A 21,449-nucleotide genomic window follows, 5' to 3' on the forward strand; every position below is an offset into this window, starting at 1 on the left:
ACCGCGGCCAGCCATGCTGCTGGCTGCTGTATTGCGGATGGCTGCGGACGCTCGCCGCCGATCATGTGCAGTACAGAATTTTAAAAAATCTTCGTTTTTCCCGTTGCCAGGCAACGGCGCGGGTGCCTGCGGCCTGGCCACAATGCCAATTACGGATGGGCCACGGGTCCGACGGCTTTCATTGACTTCAATGGAAACAGACTGTGCGGAGTCCACAGAAAAACAAATCCGTTCAGGTAATCCGCCATGGTTGTGGCTCCTCAGCGCGGACAGTGTGAGCGGTGGCCGCAGAGCCCTCCTGCACTACCCCCTCACAGTGACATGCTGCTGACGGTCGGTGGACTAGCAGGCGGCAGCCATGGTCAGGTGACTCTCGCACCTCACCGCCGCCCAGAGCGCGGCGCGGCTACACCTAGAGAGGGCGGACCGCTACGTCACGTGCTTACTGGAAGGGGCGTGTTTAACGGCGTGGCCGCGTATTCCGCTTGTCCTCCAGCTTCACCTAACCCCTGTCATGTCCGCCCCGCCCACCCGCTGTCTGGGCCTGTGACTGTGTCTTTAAGAGCCGAGCCCCGCCCCTTGTGTTCCTGCTGACAAGATGGCGGCGGAGAGCAGAGCGCTGTCCTATACGGTGTACAAGTGGAGCTCCTTCTCCTCTAGTTACCTGCCCGAGTGAGTACCCGGCGCTGCGGCCGTGTGCTGGGAGCCCGGCCGGGGTGTGCGGCCTGCTGTGCATGTGTGTGACACGGGGGGGCAGCACCGCGGCGCCCGGCCTCTCCGGCTGCTGGTCGTAGACAGTGTGCGAGCTGCCGCCCTCATGTCGCGACTGCCCGTCATATCTCTAAAAAGTTCTCGGGGAAGAGTGCTGCCCCCTCTGCAGCTGGGCACATGTGGTTGGCACAGCTGGTTACTGGGCGGCTGTGCCCTCCTGCCCCCTCCGTAGCTGGGCACATGTGGTTTGCACAGCTGGTTACTGTCAACTGTGCCCTCCTGCATCTGGGCACATGTTACTGGGTGGCTGTGCCCTCCTGCCCCTCTGCAGCTGGGCACATGTGGATGGCACAGCTGGTTATTGGGCAACTGTGCCCCCCGCTGCTCACCCTCCATGTGGATGGATGTATTGTAATAAGTGCTAATTGCTGATCTGCTTGTGAACAGGTGTGGGTGGAGACAGTCAGCAAGCATGTGACTGCCCCCTCGGTGGCCGCTGCACCTCGCTGTGTACGTCTGCAGGCACACTCATGTATATGTGGCGGTTGTCTCAGGCCGCGCTCGTAATATGCTGAGTAAACCCTGCGGCGCCCCCTGTGTAGGGAGCCGCGTATGGCTGTGACTCTGCTCGTGAGCGCCCGCCCATGGACAGGGTGTCTTCTGCACTCTGGCACGGCTTCCTGTTTGTACTTTTCCTTCTGTCTCCTAGCAACAGCAATAAACCCTCCGCAGGGATGTAATGTAACTGTGTGCGCCGCAGAGGGCCGCAGGGCCGGACACATATAATATGCGGTAAAATACAACATGCTGCGCTTTCTTTTATGCACGCATTATACACCATTAATATTGGTAAGTGTGACAATGACAATCGGTGCGCTGCTGTTGGCGCCGTTTACCGTGTTATGGACACGTAATACGCAATGCTGATACGGCCGAGTGAGCGGCCTTAGCTGAACACTAAGCATGCCAGCACTGCCATCACTGCGCCGGACAGACACCGCTGACCGGAATGCGGTCCGCCGGCTGGAGCCCTACTGGACAGTACAGCATGGCGCGCGGTCGCTGCAGGTGGGGGCAGAATATATAGGGGTTGTGTGGAGACCAAATATCAGGTGCGGATGTGCCCAACCAGAGCAGCAGACCGGGAGAACAGTGGGAGTCATGTGACCCAGCCTGGGAATCAGAGGCCGCAGTCTCAGAACTCTTGGTATGGCACCCAGGATGCAGGCACACTGCAGCCTCTGGTTGGCAAGCAACAACCACCTGACTTCCACTGACAACAGAGAGCACTAGCTGGCCGCAGGATCGGTAAGTGCTGCTGCATGTTGCCACATCTGCATATATTTTCAAGATATAACAACTTCCATAAAGGGGTTTTCTGGGATGTCTGCTACCCTGTCATTGACAAAGGCCAATACCCAGAATCCCCAGTGGGCAGATGCTCACCAGGCCCCACGTCAGTGTGGGCAGCACTGAAAGCGGATGGCACGTGGCAAGAGCTTGGGTTGGTGCTGGAGACAACGCTCCCATTGAATTCAGTAGATGCTATGCATGCAGTACCTGCCTCAGCCACCGCACAATGGTCAGCGCAGTCTGCTTCGTGTGGTGACAGCGGACCTGAGAAGCAGGGATCGGCAGGGATCGGAGCGTTGTCCCCACCGATCACCTACTAACGACCCGTCAATCACAATAGAAAAATTAAATGTCCTAGAATTGTCCTCAAACTTCTGGCAGTTGTACCTCTAGTGAGCAGCTCCGTCATGTGACTGCCGGCTGCAGTGTTCGCAGTTGTCACTTTTTTCTTTCTTTTTGTTTATACATGCTTCACCTGTAAAATTGGCCCAACTACTATGTAAATGGCAGTTTTTGATGCAGTTTTAAACCCTTGGTCTAAACCCTCTCATGTAGGTCCACCTGTGGTCCGTTCACACGTTGCAGATTTCCCACACTGGCAGATCCACAGACATGGACGACGCTTCATGGAAAATCCATCTGCCTGGAAATCCCTGCTGTTATCTGCTCTGCTGATACATTCTATCTAGTCCTCACTTCCCTGCAGTCCACTAAACTTCTCTCTACACTGCTCAGTTGGCCGGAGCACCGCTGTGCAGGGACAGCCCTCACGGGGACGCAGCTTTACATCATTCTCAAAATTGGTGGTCTTCCTGGAGCATGGGCCCCCAACATTCAGAAAGTGGTCATATAATGGGCACATGCCATCACTTTATGAGATGGGAATAACTTTCTAATGGTTTAAAACGTTTTACCAAGTTCAGGTTTTTACTGTAAGTGTTGTAGTGTGTCAAAAACATAGTGGGGAAGCCTGCGCCATATTTAATAAGGGGGTAGCTTTTACAGGGGAGGTCTGTGGCAATATTAATGGCGCCGTCCTCAGGATGTTCAGCCGTTGTGCCAGTTAAATTATGATTTGCCCCCTTTATGTTGCTGTACAAATAAATCCTGGCTGTAGGTGAAAGGGTTAAGGTGTTGTGGAGAACATTATGTAACATGCACACTTCTAGAAAACCTTAAAAAACCTTATGGCCGCCTGCACATGACTGAGTTGGATTCTGCATGCAGGATCCGGCCCTGACCGCGTCCACGTCCACGTATACCGCTCTTCTTTCGTTTGCATCTGTATTACGAATGGTCGGACGTCTCGCCGGCAGACATGCGCAATATAGATTTTTTTTCTTAAATGTTTGTTTTTCCCGTGATGACATGGGTACCCGCGACCTTTCCGCAATATCAGTTGTGGACGGGCCGCGGGTCAGAGGGCTTCCATTGACTTCAATAGAAGCTGTTCGTGTGGAATCCACATTAAAATAGAACTTGCAGCAATTTTTTTTCCCTCCGCTTGCTGAAACCACAATTGGTTTCTGTGAGTGTGCAGGAAGAAGCATTTTCCCGTAGCATGTTACTAGCGGTATTGGCTGCGGATCTGCTGTGCGGGCGCTGACTATGGATTCCACAAATCCATTGATGTGCAGCCGGCCCTAAACCTCTAGTTTGCTCTTACAAGGTAGGGTTCTGGTGACATGGATACGTTGTACCTGTTTTTTTCCTTATACACTTTGTAATAGATCAAGCACCTAGAAGAAGTCATTTCCCCGCATTTTACCAACATGGGGAACGGCAGATCCCTGCATATTGTCACATTTTTGCTCCCGTATGCCTGCAGATATACAGCGTATTTTACACGCACTATCCTGCATCGCCATCCTGCTTTTTTCCTTTTATTCAATCTCCTCCTCATGTCTCCTAGCGACGTGTGTAAACGCTGCACATATGCAATGTAAAAGCGTATGCAGTGCATTCTGAATGCACCCATAAAGAACAATGGGGCTCTTAAGCGTGTAAGGCCGCCTGCAGACGAGCGGGTCGGATCCGGTGGCGAGAATTCTCGCCGCGGGACCCGACCCGAGCGCCTGCAGGGAGGAGCGCGTACTCACCCGCGCCCGGTGGCCCCGGCTCTTTCATGTGCCGGCTGTCGGGCACCCGGCGCAGACCGGAGCCGGCGGCCGGGTGAGTGACGTTTCTGTGCGAGGCTCTGCGAGCCCCGCACAAAAATAGGACATGCCACGGTTTGTTTGCCACGCGACATTTCGTGCGGCCGTCTGCATAGGAGTGCGTATTGTAATGCACTCCTATGCAGGCTTTCAGTGGTGGAGATCCCGCGGGAAATCCCGCCGCGGGATTTCCGCCCGTGTGCAGGCGGCCTAATATGTGGTAAAATGCTGCGTTTGCTTTACTTGCGTAACATACACAATAAGTATATGCAAGTGCGAGTGGAACAATGAAAATCCAAGTACTTTCATTGACACCATTTATCGCAGATTATGCACATGTAATACGCGATGCATATATGTTTGTATGAGCCCGGACAGATATGTCAATGATTAGACGTGGGGTGACTGGATGAACAGTCTTGTCACCTGAGGCACTAAACGTGGTTCCACCCTTGGCCCACCAGAAGCTCCTTGTGTGTAGCGACCTTCTTCCTCTTGTGTAGAGCTTGTTGACCGCTAGACTCCTCTGACACAGAAGAGAGGTCACCCCGTTACCACAGTCTGAGAGGGGCGCATTATTGGGATGTGAGAAGCTGGAGGGTCGTATCTATGAATTGCTGTCCACCTGGGCCGTTCTGACCAGACTGTTAGGAGGTGTTAGGACCAGCGGATGTACGAGGGCACACAAGGCGACCGGTCTCGAGATGCTCATGACAGACCACCAGTACAGAGGATGGACTGACAAGCAGCTCCAACTGTTTTCTTGTTCGCCATCCTGAGATGGGGCCCCATTGTTACAGCCCTGTATCTGTTGGAACAATTTCCAGGCGCTTGGCTGAAGGACATTTGGTCTCACACTTCCCCCACTGCTGGTGTGATGGTCTAGGGGGGCATCCCATATGATAGTCGGTCACCCTAGTAGTGATAGTAGGGACAATGACAGCTCAGCGATATGTTCAGGACATCCTGCAGCCACATGTGTTCCTCTCATGGCGGCTTCCAAGAGGCATTTTCCAGCAGGATGATGCTCAGCTGTGCACACAAGGGGGTCACAGGAAATCCTCCAACATTGCCACATTTCCGTGGGTGTCCGGTCACCAGATTTATTGTCTACAGAACATGTATAGGGCCATCTGCACACCAACTGTGAGAACCTATGAGTTTGCACTATCTAGAGGCTCAGTTACAGCAAATGTGGCTAAGGGCCATGGGCTTTGAAGCTGCGCTTATCTCGCGGAAATCTTGTGGTTTTTCGGTGCGGTCATTCTGCGGGATTTACGCGTGAACCCAGCATCACTGCGTGCGTTTTCCTGATGCGGGTTGCAGAATGAAAGCGGTCATCTGCTTGCTATGTGCCGCCAACTGACTTTTTCTATGAATTAGTTTTAGGCTGCAACAACTGAGTAAACTCGGGCATCTCTTCAAAATGTTGTGTAACATCGCTGCCTTATGTGCAGTGTATAATGTGAGATGGGGTCAGCATTCCCCAAATTCTCTATGCAAGAATGCATGCTTGGAAGTTCTGTTAGGGCTACCTGGTATTTTGGCTGCATGACCATAGCTCGCTGTGTAGCAGTGGGACATAGTAGTGTCATTGAATTCAGTGGAGTCAGTGCAAGTTGGCTGCCATGATATCATGGTTGCAAAAAATGTAACTTGGTACCAAGAGATCAAAACATACAAGTTGTTAAAAGATGCCAAGAGGCATGTAAGATCAAGGATGTGGAAAAGCAATAGAATCCTGATATGCAGTGCGCTATGGAGTGAAGCCGACCATTATCTAAAGTATATGGGAGCCTCCCTGTCCTCCTCCCAACTGCATATGTCAGGGCAGATGAGACATGGGCCGAGGGGTTAACAAAGCTGGCAGTACCCAGACTTGACCTTGTCTGAAAGCACTAGCTTGGATGAACTGCTTTGGCTTCACAGGTAAATAGACTTTGCAAACAGGAAAGATTCCAAAGTTTATTTGCAGGCGGTGCTTAATATTCTCTTTATTTTCCCTAATCCCATTTTGAGATTGTGATCATTACCATCGCCTCCCGGAAACAACGGGAAGGCGATTCCTACATGCAGTAGTGATGATTTGTACAGTGGTGGCTTTATGTTTTGATGTAGCTTCCAGCATGTACGGTACGCTGAGAGCAAAACAATAGCAGAGTTGCCATTGGCAGTCACAGATGCTTAGTGAGATTTTCTAGTGCAGTTTATAATAGGAAACAATGGCTTCCCACAGGCCTGCCGATGCAACTTATCCAGGACTGAAGCTTCAAGGGGCACGTCTTTCAGAAAGTAGACGGGTGCCTTCACCAAACCTTATCTTAGGATTCTGCCCGTGGTAGCCCACAGCGGTTCTGACCCTGCCCACGGCCGAGGACATTTTTTTTTAGTTTGTGATGTAACGCTTGTCCGTAAAAGCGATTGCATTCCTTTGAGTAAATCAGAAGCGTCCTGGCCTGATACAGAGCATGGTGTCAATCTGTTACCTTTTGTGCGCAAAACCTCTGAATAACAATTTGGCGCACGCAGTGAACGTAAGGAGCTCTATTAGCTTCCATAACACCTGACTGGGTCCTGTGTGGGTCTTCGCCGCCCCTGTCCGGATCATCTTTCTCCTGGACTGCTGCGTGCATGCGCGATATATATATATTTTTTAACTGCTTTCCTTCGGTATCCGCAGCCCATCCACAATTGAATTGCAGGTCGCAGATCGGACAGCTTCCATTAAATTCAATGGAAGCCGTCAGTGCAGGATCCGCAGCAAAATGGAGCATGCTGTGATTTGTTTTCTGGACCGAAGGGTTCGCAAAACAAATCTGCATGCTTAAATGCATTTGCAGACGGTCATGTATCCCTATGGGCGGCATGATTTGCCCATGGACATTGGGCCTTAAACAACACTGTGAAGAGACGCAGCGTATATGTACTAGAAGGGCTGCTAGGATTAGTGCAAGTATACGGACTGCCAGTAGTGCAGCCATCTTGGTGCCACTGTTTCAGAGGGGAGAGATGAAAAGATCCTGCAGTTCCATCCTTATTGAGCATTGTGGTTCTTGACTATATACCATACAAGGATATACCCTGCGTTGTACGGCGATTTTATGACCAGCAGTCCTGGAATATACAAAGTGGCCACAAAAATGGACCCAACACTGTATTGTTATAAAAGCTGGCCAAAAGAAAAGCTGTGTTGCCCATAGCAACCATTCACAGCGCAGTTTTCATTTTACCTCAGCAGTATAAGAAATAGCAACCAATCACAGCACAGCTTTAAATTTACCTCAGCAGTATAAAAAAATAACACCCAATCACAGGACAGCTTTCATTTTACCTCAGCAGTATAAGAAATGGCAACCAATCACAGCACAGCTTTCATTTTACCTCAGCAGTATAATATATAACAACCAATCACAGCGCAGCTTTCATGTTACCTCAGCAGTATAATATATAACAACCAGTCACAGCGCAGCTTTCATGTTACCTCAGCAGTATAATATATAACAACCAATCACAGCGCAGCTTTCATGTTACCTCAGCAGTATAATATATAACAACCAGTCACAGCTTTCATCTTACCTCAGCAGTATAATTTATAACAACCAGTCACAGCGCAGCTTTCAATTTACCCCCACAGTATAAGAAATGAAAGCTGAGCGGTGATTAGTTGCTATTGGCAACAAAAATTACAGGGGAAGTCAGTTAGTTTTCCGCTGTATTTGTCGCCTGTCGCTGATGAACGCTCATGCAAACTTTCCCTCAGATTGGACAAAAACTAGATCTGTATACGATGCAAACAGATTTAGTGTTTTATATATAAGATAAGGGAGGGGGAGGAAAATACTAATGTCATTCAGGGTCTATGGAAAGACTGGTTACAGTCTCCTGCGGGGAGTATGATGCCAGCCATTAGTGACTGGGAATCCCGTATCTGTTAGCCAGGAGCTCGGAGTTAAATTCCTCATATGCTTCTAATTATTTGCAGGAGCTTGAGGATATTTTCCGTGGTAGATCCAGTGTGATATTAACTCCTTGTAGGACTAGCAGCAGCAGGACGCTTGTAGCCTCATCCCTTACTGACATCTACCGTGTGACATGGACGGAAGAAGAGGAGTGACAAGTCGTAGTATGCAGATGAGCCGCGCACAGCGCTGTCATACCGGCTCTGATGCAGAGGTCTGCGGTAATAAACACCAAGTGCAGAAGTTGACATTGGCTCCTACTCCGTTACATTGTGACATTTCTAATGTTAGACCCCAGGAGGCCTGATCTGGTGATTTAGTGAAATGTGAAGCTGTAGAAAGACCAGCACTGTAGCTATGTAGAAGCCGAGGCTGGGGTCTCCATTAGGCCTGGCTCACATGGGCGTATTTTAATTGTGCTATCTATGCGGAGAATCTACAGCACAACAGCCATGTAATGGTATGTAAATTCACTTTTTTGCTTACACTCTCAGCACCCGCGACCATATTGCAAACCTGCAATGGACCATGGAAAAAGCTCGAGAATGCCAAAAGAATATCTACATGTGCTTTATCGACTACATCGAGGCCTTTGACTGCGTCAACCATGGCAAGCAATGGCAGACCCTACAAGAGCTGGGCGTATCGGCACATCTAGTCAGGCTGATAAAATCACTTTATATCAACCAAGAAGCCACTGTGAGAACACAGTATGGGGGCACAGATTGGTTTGGGATCGGCAAAGGCGTCCGACAGGGCTGCATCCTCTCACCCTTCTTGTTTAACTCATATGAGGAAGTGATCAAACAGAAAATGGACCTAGACGAATTGGAAACCGGGGTGAAAATAAGTGGAAGAAACATCAACAATCTCCGTTGTGTGGATGACACAACTATGCTTGCAGAAACAGAAGCAGTTCTGAAGCAGCTGATAATGGAAGATTAAAACTGAAAGTGGAAAAATGGGCCTCTACCTGAATTTAAAGACTAAAATTATGACAACTGCAAAAAATGGCCAAATTCAAATCAAAATCGACAACTAGGTCATAGAATACGTGTGAGACTTAATCTTCTTGGCTCAAAAATCTACGCCAGAGATAAAACATAGGATAGCATTGGGGCGAAGTGTGATGCTAAACGTGGACAAAATCTGAAATAGTAGGGATATCGGCAAACCATCATTATCCCCATAGCCATGTATGGATGTGAAAGCTGGTTTGCAAGAAAAGCTGATAGGAGGATTGTTGTGTTTAAGCTGTGGTTTTGGCGAAAGCTACTGCGTATGCCCTGGATGGCAAGAGAAGCAGAGAAGTCCTGGATCGTATAAGACCCGATATATCACTGGAGGGCAAGATGTCCAGACTCAGACTCACGGATTTTGGCCATGTAATGTGTACAGAGTCGCTAGACAAATCTATGCTTGGACAGATCAGTGGAAAAACACCCGGCGCCAAAGTACACAAGGGCTGATACTGCCAGAGCTGATACTGTTATGGATATCACACAACTGAAAGAAGCAGTGCAAAACCGAAAAACCTGAAGGGAGGGAGCCTTTAGGGTCGCCGAAGGTTGTGAACAACTAAATGGCTAACAAAAATTTTTTTTGCTCACAGAATTGTGTACTCCATGAGCGAAGGAAAAATGTTGCTGCAGACGGCGTCCATTGAAGTCAATGGAGGCCGTCCGACCCACAGCCCATACGCAATTAACATTACATATGGGCTGCGGCTACCCACGTCATTCCTTAGCAATGATACAGGAAATACAAATATTCAGACAATGAGCTGCTGCAGTCATACACAATAAAGGAAAATTCAGCTACGCAGGGTCACCGTCAGGCTCACAGCTGGAATCCGCTGCTGGCCTCCCGCATTCAGAATCTGGTCCGCCCGTGTGACCCCGGCCTTTGTGTACCATTATATATAAATATGTAGGTTTCTGCACGCTTTTCTTGCAAAAAAAACCTTAAACCTGTTTTTTCTTTTTAATCCCATTTACATCTATGCTGTTCGGGCAGTTTGTTTGCCCATAAACTGTACCTGGGCATTTCTCATGTCTGTCCTCGCTGGATTCAGCAGAAAGAGGAGAATGAAAGTTAGAATAATAAAATGGATTGTGAAAATGGTACATTTTACTCTATAGCTTGAACATTTCCTAGCCGTTCCCCTTTAGGGTGACAACCCACTAGCGTTTGCAAATTTGCTGTGTTTTTTCTCCAGGTGTCTATAGGACTTTCTAATGTTAAAAACGCATCGCGTCAAAATTGCAATTTACTGCGAAATTGTGATTTTGCGCGATCGCGATTTTAACATTAACAAGTCCCATAGACACCTGGAGGGAAAAAAAGCTGCGAATTTTGCAGAGAAAAAGAACTGTAGTGGGTAGTCACCCTTAGAGAAGTGTGGTCAGCAATCAAGCATACAAGGCACCACTGCCAGTGAGTAGTACCATTCACATGGAAAGACAGGAAGGAGTGCCAGATCTGCAGCAAAAACCACAGGAAAACCTGCTGCAAACAATTAGCACCAAAAAACACTGCGTGTGAATGTATGCAAATGTAGCTTTTCCTTGTCTCAATCTAGTTTGTTAGATTTTGGCTTTGGAACAATTTTTTTTACACAGAAGGTATCTGACCTCTCAGATATTTGGCATTCTAGGGCAGTGCCAGGTCACTGAGTTGTGGGCACCGGAGGCATCAAGAGTCACACAATGCCAGAAAGCAATATGTAGTCTCCAAGCCAGATAGCAAGAGTTTGTTTTGGCTGTGATTGCAATATAATAGGGTGTAAAATTATATTTTATCCACACCCTGTAGCTGTGCTGTTTCTCGTAAAATGCTAGACTGCCAGTTGGAAATCAAACAGGCCCCGTTCTAGTCGATGGAGGGGCCCATTGAGTTCTGTCATAATACTGAACCATTTGGCCAAGGGGCTCTGTTTTACTGCTCCCAAATAGAACAGGAAAACTGAACTTTGATGTGAATGAAAGCCCAAAAGGCCAGTCTCACATGAGCGAATTTGAATTGCCGATTCTGCAATCGCCATCTGCGAATATGATGTGCGGTAATACGCCGCCATTGAAAGGCATTGACTTTTGATGTTTTGCTCACACTTGCGGTTAGGAATTGCGGATTCCGCAAGAAGAAGAATAATCGCAGCATCAGCATCAAGCCATAGAGCATACGCAAATTAACGTGCGTATGGACGCGGATATGTAAGCACGTAAACCAGGAGACCAGATACAAATGGTATAAAGAAAGCAGGAATTTGTGGGCAGACAATGCAGGACAGTCTGGGGAGGAACACACCATCCAGCCTGCTGTCTGCAACCTCCGCTTATTCTTCTCTCAGAACAGCTCTCACCACGACGGCACACGGGAATGTCGCCTGAGTGATAGAAGGATGTTTCCAGGGGGTTGGGCTACTTTCTGATGTCATTTCCTGCTTACGATCCTTCTTCCACGCAGATGATGCTTGATTTGCTTCCGCGATCATATGCAGGTCTTCCGCTGTGGATACCTGACCCATTCATCTGAGTCCGGCCTTAGGCCGCCTTCCCACGAACGGATTTACGCCGTGTAATTCGCGGCGAAAATCCGCTGCGTTGCCCGCTGCTATTAGGTTCTATTGAACCTAATAGCACAATGCTCACGATGCGTAATTCCACCGCGGAATTCCGCACAGTGAAATCTCCCGTCCTCACCCGCAGCATGCTCTATTTGCCGCGGGTGTACGCGCTGACGGCTTCCATTGCAGTCAATGGAAGCCGTCCGTTCACGCTATCTCCCGCTGTAACACAGCGGAAGATAGCGTGAAAACGCTTTCCCACCTACCGCCGCCGCGTCATATGACGCGGCCGGCGCGTTACGTGACACGTCCGGCCGCGTCATGTGACGCGGTGGGCGTGTCACATGACGCGGTGGGCGGGGAAGCGTCTTCACGCTATCTTCCGCTGGTAAGTATGGGGTCTCTGGGAGGCGCCGTGACAGGCTTCGCCGCGGAATATTCCGCAGCGGAGCCCGTCACGCTCGTGGGAAGCCGGCCTTAATGAGATGCCCGTAGTCTTATTTGTATCTTTTATGTATTAGTGTTTATAGTAACATGATAATTTTATGCTTTTTTTTTTCCTCCACAGGAACATTTTAGTTGACAAACCTAATGATCAATCTTCAAGGTGGTCTTCAGAGAGCAACTATCCTCCTCAGGTGAGTGTTTGCTAATTAAGAAAAGCACATGGACTGTGAAAAGCTTCTCTGTAACACTCTTGTGGGTTCAGACTCCTTCAGCAATAGTTTGTTTTCTGGAAATGCATATATTGGCATGAGATGCAAATCTCAGACTAACCCTATGGTATTAGCCAAACCAGCTATGTTAGAATATGAAGGCCACCGGCCAGCTTGTGTGTTCATTATGCGTTTTTTTTTTTTTTTCATTTGCTTTTTCTCAGTTTCTTATCCTGAAAGTTGAAAGACCGGCCATTGTGCAAAGCATCACATTTGGAAAATATGAGAAGACACATGTCTGTAATTTGAAGAAGTTCAAAGTCTTTGGTGGAATGAATGAAGAAAACATGACCGAGCTTCTATCTAGGTAAACAAGACGGCAATATATGCCATGACATGATAGCGAATAGCTCATGTAGATAATTGTTTACATTTTGTAGCCATTTTAAAAGTCTTTTCTGATATCTCAGGCGTCCCTCTCAGGCGTCCCTCACACAGGTGCTTTTTTCCACCATTAACGCAGCGTTTTCAGCGCCACACTAATCGCGGTATACCGCTTATTGTTTTCAATGGAGCCTCTCAGACAGCCGCTCGATTTTCAAGCGGAGTCTGTTCTATTTTTGCTGTTTAGCGCACCTCATCCATGAAGTATGCTAAACTCCGCTGTGAAAGTGAAGATAGTTACGGCGCTTTGCCAAATGCCAGTGTGAGGGAGGCCTTATATATAGACAGTACAGCAGGCAATATTTGTGCTTTACATTGATGAAATGAATAGGTTAGTTGACAAAGAATTGTCATAGACTACTAAGGGTACTTGACACAGGGTAATTATTGCCGAATTTCCACTGGAAACAGTGAATTCAGACAATAAGCATCCCCTGTACACATCGCCGCCAACAGCGCACTGAGCGAGAAATTGCTTACTTGTCAGTTGCTTGGTGGTTAGCAGAAAGCCAAGCAGCTATCCGTCCATATAAACAGGAGCTGCACTACTGCAAACTGTACTACTTTTTTTTTTTCAAAGACAATCAATTTTTTCACTTCTTTTCTATGTATAATATAGATTCACCCGCATTATCATTTTTGGTTGAAATCCCCAGTTTTTATTAACTTGAGTCTAATGCGTACGGGCATCTTTAATGACAGCGCTCTTCTGCTGATGGAGACCTACAGATGTGCCCACCCTTGCTTTTTCTCAAATTTGGTCCCAATTTCTTATGAAACCAATTCAATACAATATTGTATTGAGGAGTATGTATGTTGATGCGATAGATAATATATATATAATATACACACACATACTGTAGTACTTTGGGGATTAACCACCAGGCGAACAGTAATAGTCCAATCGTGTTGGTTTATTCACACGAACAAAGAAATTAAAGAAACAAAGTGTTTCTCCAGCAAACACAAGAAATGCAATGTCCTTCACACCATTAGCAGTAAGGCCTCCCTCACACAGCAGCGCTGCAAAGCGCAGCAATTTTATTTTCATTTGCGGCTGACAGCGGGGTTCATAACACCTCATCATTGATGAGGTGCGCTAAGCGCAAAAAATAAAATTGCCTCGCAAAGAAAATTACGGCACTGGAAAGGGCCGCGTTTGAATGGATGTCTGCTAGGCTCCATTGCAAACAATGAGAGCATTATATCACGATTAGCGTGGCGCTCAGGATGCCATGCTAATCGTGGTATAAAGCAGCTGTGTGAGGGAGGCCTAACCATAAAAATAGCTGTAGCAATAGCAGGAGTAGTAACTCTCACCCAACTTTCCTTAAAGCCAGGTTCCACATAACCTTCCTTTGAAAGATTTTCTTTGCGTGTAAATGGGCCTTTTCTCTCTAACGATAGAAAGTTTTAGCAATCTTTTTGCATAAGTTGTTAATGGCCTGAAATGTCCATTAACATTTTATCTTTGTTTGCATGTAAAGGGGCCTCCAGGAGCTGTTTGCAGAGCTCAGCCTGTGACTAATCACACGCCCATTTTTCTCATCTGGGCTGCTGGAAGAATACATTGTAAACTCCCGACTCCCGTGGAGAACACAGCATGCGGTCTGAGAGATACTTTCTCTCTTCGCTGAACAATGGATTTTAAGTTCACCTTAAAATCATCCTTCAGACGAAAAGTTCACAGTGCGTAGCATGTACATGTAACGATTGTCGCTCATTTTTGGTCATTTGAACGGATTTTGAGCGATAATCGGTACGTGTAAATGGTCCTTAAGTCTTGAGCTCACACACCTCAACACCTTCTGCAGCCTGTCTCCTTTTTAAAATCCAATATGTTTGAGCCCCATCTGGGTTCCTGACTGAGGCGTAATGCTGGACTGGAGTGGGAGTGAAGCGGGCCTGCACCACATCACTGAGGCCAGCAAACAATAAGAAATGACCCACTACTGCCATCAACCTAAACAATCACCAGATTATTGAAAATATCAAACAGTGAGCCAATTCCTGTACTAAACTTTAGAGTAAATATGCTAACTTTATGAACTATAAATCAAAGATTTTAACTCCCAATAGAGAAAAATATGCAAAAAAAAAAATTTGAAAAAGATTTAAATAGCCCTATATGTCACAGAAAAAAAGCAGCGGAAATAATTTTGGTAACTTAAAAAAAAAAAAAAAAGAAAAAAAAATTAAAAATAGGGCTGTGTAAGCCTTAGGCTGGGTTCACACAGGGCGCTTTTGCCGCGGGCACTAATCTCAGGATTAGCCAGCCGTGTGGACGAGATTTCTCAGAAATCTCGTCCACACGGGACGGCCAATCCGCTGCGGTAAGTCTAGCTGAAGCTGCGGCCTCAGCAGCATGTCTATTTACTTTTTTTTTTTTTGTTTGTTTATTTTTGTCTCGGCCGCGCTTTCCTCTATGGGAGCGCCGGCCGCAACGGAAAAGTGAGCGGCCAGGCCGCTTCAAAACCACCGCGCGGGTTCTCCCGGCAGAAATCTCGCGGTTTTTGCTGCGGCCAAGCCGCGAGATTTCCGATGGGAATACGCCCTGTGTGAACCCAGCCTTACATGGGTAAAAATCCTTAAAGGGGTTGTCCCGCGGCAGCAAGTGGGTCTATACACTTCTGTATGGCCATATTAATGCACTTTGTAATGTACATTGTGCATTAATTATGAGCCATACAGAAGTTATAAGAAGTTTTTCACTTACCTGCTCCGTTGCTAGCGTCCTCGTTTCCATGGAGCCGACTAATTTTCGCCGTCTAATGGCCAAATTAGCCGCGCTTGCGCAGTCCGGGTCTTCTGTTCTCAATGGGGCTCTGTGTAGCTCCGCCCCGTCACGTGCCGATTCCAGCCAATCAGGAGGCTGGAATCGGCAATGGACCGCACAGAAGAGCTGCGGTCCACGGAGGGGGAGGATCCCGGCGGCCATCTTCAACCGGTAAGTAAGAAGTCACCGGAGCGCGGGGATTCAGGTAAGCGCTGTGCTGTTTTTTTTTTTTTAAGTCCCTGCATCGGGGTTGTCTCGCGCCGAACGGGGGGGGGGGTTGAAAAAAAAACCCCCTTTAAGTGTCGGTCCTTTTGGATCGAAACACCCTGGTCCTTTTGGGGGTTTAATAAAATGTACATTTTAGCACTTAACGTTCTACTGTTTTATAGCAAAGTCTTTGGAGTGCAGAAGTGGACAGAAGCAGTAATGCCCTCCGCCCTCCTCAGACAGCTCTGCCTGGTGTCAGCTGTTTACAGCTTTTCCCAGTATTAATACTAATGAGAGAACATTCAGCAAAACAAGATCATTATTTCTCTTTACCAGTGTAGCTTCTTAGGGTGCGATTACCTAAGCACAGTGTAATGGCACTAATTGCCAGGCTGTACTTGCAAGTGCAGGCTGGCAGTTATCAGGAAATGTGTGCTAATGCACATGTAATAACACTTCTATGCTGATGCTGCTTTTTAACTTCGACACATTGCAAAGTTTAAAAAAGTGAATCAAATATTGTGTTTTAAATAATTTTGCAATAAAAATGCTAAAGGCTTATTCCCACAAGTGTAATTTCACTGCGTATTACGCCCGCCATGTACACCTGCGTAATCCGCAGTAAATAAAGTCAATGGAAGTACTTTGATTTTCATTGATCTATTCACATTGGCGTATAGACACGTGTAAAAAAAGATCGCAGCGTGCTCCATTTCACCACGTATTACGCATGGACCGCCCTATTGTTTTCTGCGGCTTGCATATTCAATGCTGTCTGTATGCAATAATTTCATATGGGCAGCATTGAATATGCAACGCCGCTATAACAGAGTGGGGACTTTATATGTGAAAAAAAGTTGCACTGTGCATGACGGCGTGTGTGAGATGCATTGTCATGCGCAGTGCACTATCGCTGCCGTACGTGATGATAGCCAGCTCTTACGACAGTAAAACACTGCGTGATCCACACAGCGTTTTAAGTATATGCCCGTGGGAATTAGAGCTAACGCTTTGATGTGTGTAGTTTGTTCTCTCTTGACTGCTTATTGTAAACCTTCTGTACCGCCTTACGAAAAAGTATATTTTGACTGGAAGATGGCGATATATCAGGTAAAGTGAGTAATGGGTGATGTGGGAATGCGGGTTATAAGACATTAGTAAATGTTCCGTACTCTCATAGCATAAGTATTGCTTATGGTATAACAAATACAATGTGGTATTGAGCCATCTCTAGCCTTGCCTTACTAACCCAGTGTATATAAATTACCCTATTTCAGTGGCCTCAAAAATGATTACAACAAGGAAACCTTCACATTGAAGCATAAAATCGATGAGCAGATGTTCCCGTGTCGTTTCATTAAAATAGGTATATTTCAATCGGATATTTTTCAAAATTTGCTTTCCTTTCTTGGCAAGTGTGAAAAGGGGTTGTTTGCAGTGATTTGGGTATTTTTGAAAGCTGTTTAGATGCGTATACTGTATAATACAGGTCATCATAGAGATTAGAAAATCGTACCCGGGATTCATATGGTGCATAAATTATAATATGCTGCCACTAAGGAGAAACGTGCTGCATATGAAAGTGCATTGCTTCCATTCAATTTGGGCAAGTCATACCAAGAACGTGGGGCCCATTTACACCAAACGATTTCTCGTTTGAACGATTTAACGATGAGAGGTCGTTGGTTCAGTCTGTTTATACTGCAGATACATCGTTGGCTCGTTCACATGAGGAATCGTTCAGTCATTCAGAATGATTGAACAATCTGTGTTTAAACCAAACAATTGACGAGTGAGCCAATGATGATTTTTATGCCTGCATAAAATGGCGCTCGAGACCCTGGGCACCCAGATGAGTAGTGCAGTTGGAGTTACAAGTCCGTAAGCACCGGCCGCCTCTGCTTGATAGTGGAGTTGGCAGTTCCTTTGGCAATAAGCAGTACACAACCTGAAGGAACAATAGAAAATATCAGGAGAATGGGGCAATTTAGAAATCTGAATATTCACATAAAGCACTTACCCATTAGATCACATTGGAATGGGAATCCTGGGCTGAAAGGGAATACCCCTTTAAACGGTAGCTTTCAAGCTGGGCATGACAGAATAACTTAACTGTATTGTAATCTCTCTATTCTAGTGCCTCTGTTGTCGTGGGGCCCAAGTTTTAACTTTAGTATTTGGTATGTTGAAATTAACGGCATTGATGATCCGGATGTTGTACAGCCCTGTCTTCATTGGTACAGCAAGGTAGGTGTGCATTCGACTTATGTGATAGTTTATCAGTCATTGCTGTAACATTAAAGTGGCTTGTTTGACATTAATTTAGCCAGCTGATGAAATGCCTTAACATGTCAGATTATGGCTACACCAAGAAACCGTGAAATGCGGTGGAGTGCAAGTCTAGGAAACAATTGGCTACATAAGAGATACTACGAAAAAAACCTTTCTCTCCCAGTGCTGAGATTTATTTAACTTGAGTGACTTTCTTTTTGATGTCATTTATGCAATTAGTATCTTCATGGTATTGCTTTACATGTATTAAAAAAATCCTGTAATCTTGTACAGTCATCCAATAACTTTTTTTTTTTTCTTTAGCTTAAAATACAGGTGCCATTTTTTTGCTGGAAGTTAAATTGGTTTACAGGATTAGAAAAACATGGCTACCATACTTTTTTTCTACTTCATTGAAGTGAATGGTGATGAGCTGCAATACCACACAACCTGTGGACTGATGTGCAGTGTTTGAAAGAAAGTAGCCATGTTTTTCTAATCCTCCAACCCCGTCCAACCCTTTGAATAGGCTCTTGCATTCTCCTGTCTATCCTTTTAACATCAATGTTTACATGGATACTAGCATTCCCCCAGAAAATCACTTTTTTTTTTTACATTCCTCATTTTTCTCCTTGAAATGTATAGCTTGACCAATGACCATTACCATTCCTCTAGTCGATGTAGTGTGTCCTTGTACAGTTAACACTATCCAAACAGTACTGACAGTACAAGACTGTGTAGGTACACACCTTATTGGCAGGGGAAATTGATACAGCCAGTTGTACATTATTCATATATTTCAAATGTAAAAAACGATACTCCAAAATGATTGTATTATGAGGGAATATAGGTATTTACAAAAAAATGCCAGTAGAGTCGTCCTTTTTTGAAGTTCACTACAAACAGTGCATTTTTGTTTGGGGCATATTCAGCATTTTCGGCCCCAGTGGCTTTATTTCCAAAATGTAACATATTTGACTGAGGCCTTTGGGATGTTTTTTTTTTCCCCTCCCCAGCTGTAGACTTCATTGGAATGTTAAAACTGTACCACGTTGACATTGTTAGTCTTAAACTAACCTAAAGACACCAGAAAAGCATAAATACCTATATACCTCATGCCAGGATAATAGTTTGACAGTTTATAAGGATGGTTTTTTTGCAAATTAGTTTTTTGACAGATTAAAAAGACCATGGAGGCATTTTTAAAGTTGTTAAACTAGTTTTCTGGTATTTAAAAAAAAAAAAAAAAAAAAAAAAAGCATATGCCCTGGTCTACCATCAAGGCCACGGGTCTCATGCTCTCGTTTTTATTTTTTTTATATTTAGAGAGATACAGGCAGGGAGATCGTGCTTCCTGCTAGTTAGGGAGATTGGGGTACTAGAGAAATAGAGATACTGTGCTTCTTCAGGCTCTTTCTAAAAGATCACCTGATATCAGTAGAGTAGCTATGTACCTTATAGTGATCTTTAATTGACTTGGAATAGTAGTGAAGCTATGGGAAGGTCACATCCCCTATTGCTATTCCAAAACTAGGAGTCAGTCTTTTGTAATTCCTCTCTCAATTGGCGTTGAGGTAATTTTGTCAGTTTTATTGCTCTGACAATACAGGCTCAAAGGAGACTTAGGGTGCCCACCCACTAGCGTTTTTTTACTGCGAAATTCGCAGCGTTTTTTTTTTCTGCAGGGGTCTTTGGGCTATGGGACATGCAAAGCTAAAATCGCGATTGCGCAAAATCGCGATATCGCGGTAAACCGCGATTTTGCGCGATCGCGATTTTTACATTACAAGTCCCATAGACCCCCTGCAGAAAAAAAAAACCTGCGAATTTCGCAGTGAAAAAAAACGCCAGTGGGTGGGCACCCTTAGTCTTATTTCTTTTCTAACTCTAATAGCCTCTCACAAGGAGCCTCTGTTATATTTCGTTTTACTCCCAGCTCTATTATAAATACTCTCTAAAACCAGCTGCAACATCTCAGCAGACTGGTCCCTGTACAGACAAGTATTTAGAATCAGATCTAAAGATGCTGAGCAGGCCTGGTGCGAGCTGGTACCATAGCCAGTGGGTTTTCTTCTAGGGTGCTGCTAAAAAATTGTGTTGGTGAAGTATGACTCGCCGCCATCACAGCTTATAGGTTCTCCATATGGGCTCTTGAGTTCCTGATGAACCGCAGAAGTGCGGGGAAACGCGGTGAACTTTGAACCTGCGCTCTTGCAATTTATGAACCGGAATTTGGGTTCCGAATCAAGAACCTTTATTCTTCCCTTCTCTGGTTTCTCTGGTATACCTGAAGCTGCAATTTATGCAAAATATATTTGTACATCCACCACCTTTTTGGATGCACAGAGCTATGAACGCAAGCTACCTGGGTCTAAACTTTCTATACGGTTAGGGACTTGTTCCAGCGATTCTCTTTACGTCGGATATTCCTTGTCTTTCACCTTGCTCTATCCTAAAAAGAAAGATTTACCATTTAGGGGAACTTTAGCTTTGGGGCTGTCTTAGTGAATACTTGTGTTTCTCTGTCCATGACAGATTGCACTCTGTTTCTACCACAGATAGGATGCATTCAGGTTAGTGTGCCCTGGTTTTTTAAACTAGCTAAATTTTATATTATGTAGACCTAATCTGCCTCTGTGACAAGCTTCTCCAATAAGTGACTAAAATTGTCGTCATCTGTGCAGCTTGTGAGAAACCAGTCCTAGAATATAACTACGGCTGGTTGCTTAGAGTTGGCGAAGAGGTGGGTTGTAGGGTGAATTGGCATTGTGATGCTTGACCCCGCTCCCTCAGGGCTCAGCAAGCACGCAATTTTACTTTCGTTTTTGGAGCCAGCGGTTCTGCCTCCGACAGCGGCTTTAGCTAAACTTCAAAAATAGAACAGACTGCGCTTCAAAATCACAACGCTGGAAAACACCGCATTTGAGCACATGCAAAGCTCTATTGAAATCAATGGGAGCGTTATACCCAGATTACCGCGGCGCTCCAAACTCCATGGTAATCGCAGAAAAAACCTCTAAGTTACCTTAAACTGAATTTAGAAGCTTTTTGTGTGTTGTATTTTTTTATAGTAATTATGTCCATTCTTCTCCTTGTTCCAGTAGTACCGTGAACAGGAAGCCATTCGTCTTTGTCTGAAGCACTTCCGTCAGCACAACTACACAGAAGCTTTTGAGTCCTTACAGAAGAAAACAAAAATCGCTTTAGAGCACCCGATGCTAACAGAGTTGCATGACAAGCTAGTACTGAAGGGAGACTTTGATGGCAGTGAGGAGCTGATTGAAAAAGCTGTTAATGGTATTGCCACACTTTGTTTGCATTTTAATTAGTTTACTGGGCATTTTGTTTAAA

The 21,449-nt window shown here is 45.8% G+C and overlaps 1 protein-coding gene across 1 annotated transcript in view; it reads left to right on the forward strand.

The window, feature by feature from the left end:
• Positions 1–546: 546 nt before the first annotated feature.
• The window catches only part of MKLN1 (muskelin 1), a 57,778-nt gene continuing 36,875 nt past the window's right edge, over positions 547–21,449 (forward strand). The window contains exons 1-6 of the mRNA XM_066592131.1: positions 547–672; positions 12,313–12,382; positions 12,625–12,767; positions 17,105–17,193; positions 17,965–18,074; positions 21,203–21,395. Coding sequence (XP_066448228.1) covers positions 599–672; positions 12,313–12,382; positions 12,625–12,767; positions 17,105–17,193; positions 17,965–18,074; positions 21,203–21,395 — 679 coding nt within the window. The 5' untranslated portion in view covers positions 547–598. The remainder of the gene's footprint in view (positions 673–12,312; positions 12,383–12,624; positions 12,768–17,104; positions 17,194–17,964; positions 18,075–21,202; positions 21,396–21,449) is intronic.

Source organism: Eleutherodactylus coqui, chromosome 2, assembly GCF_035609145.1.
Source record: "Eleutherodactylus coqui strain aEleCoq1 chromosome 2, aEleCoq1.hap1, whole genome shotgun sequence".
Classification (NCBI taxonomy): Eukaryota; Metazoa; Chordata; class Amphibia; order Anura; family Eleutherodactylidae; genus Eleutherodactylus; species Eleutherodactylus coqui.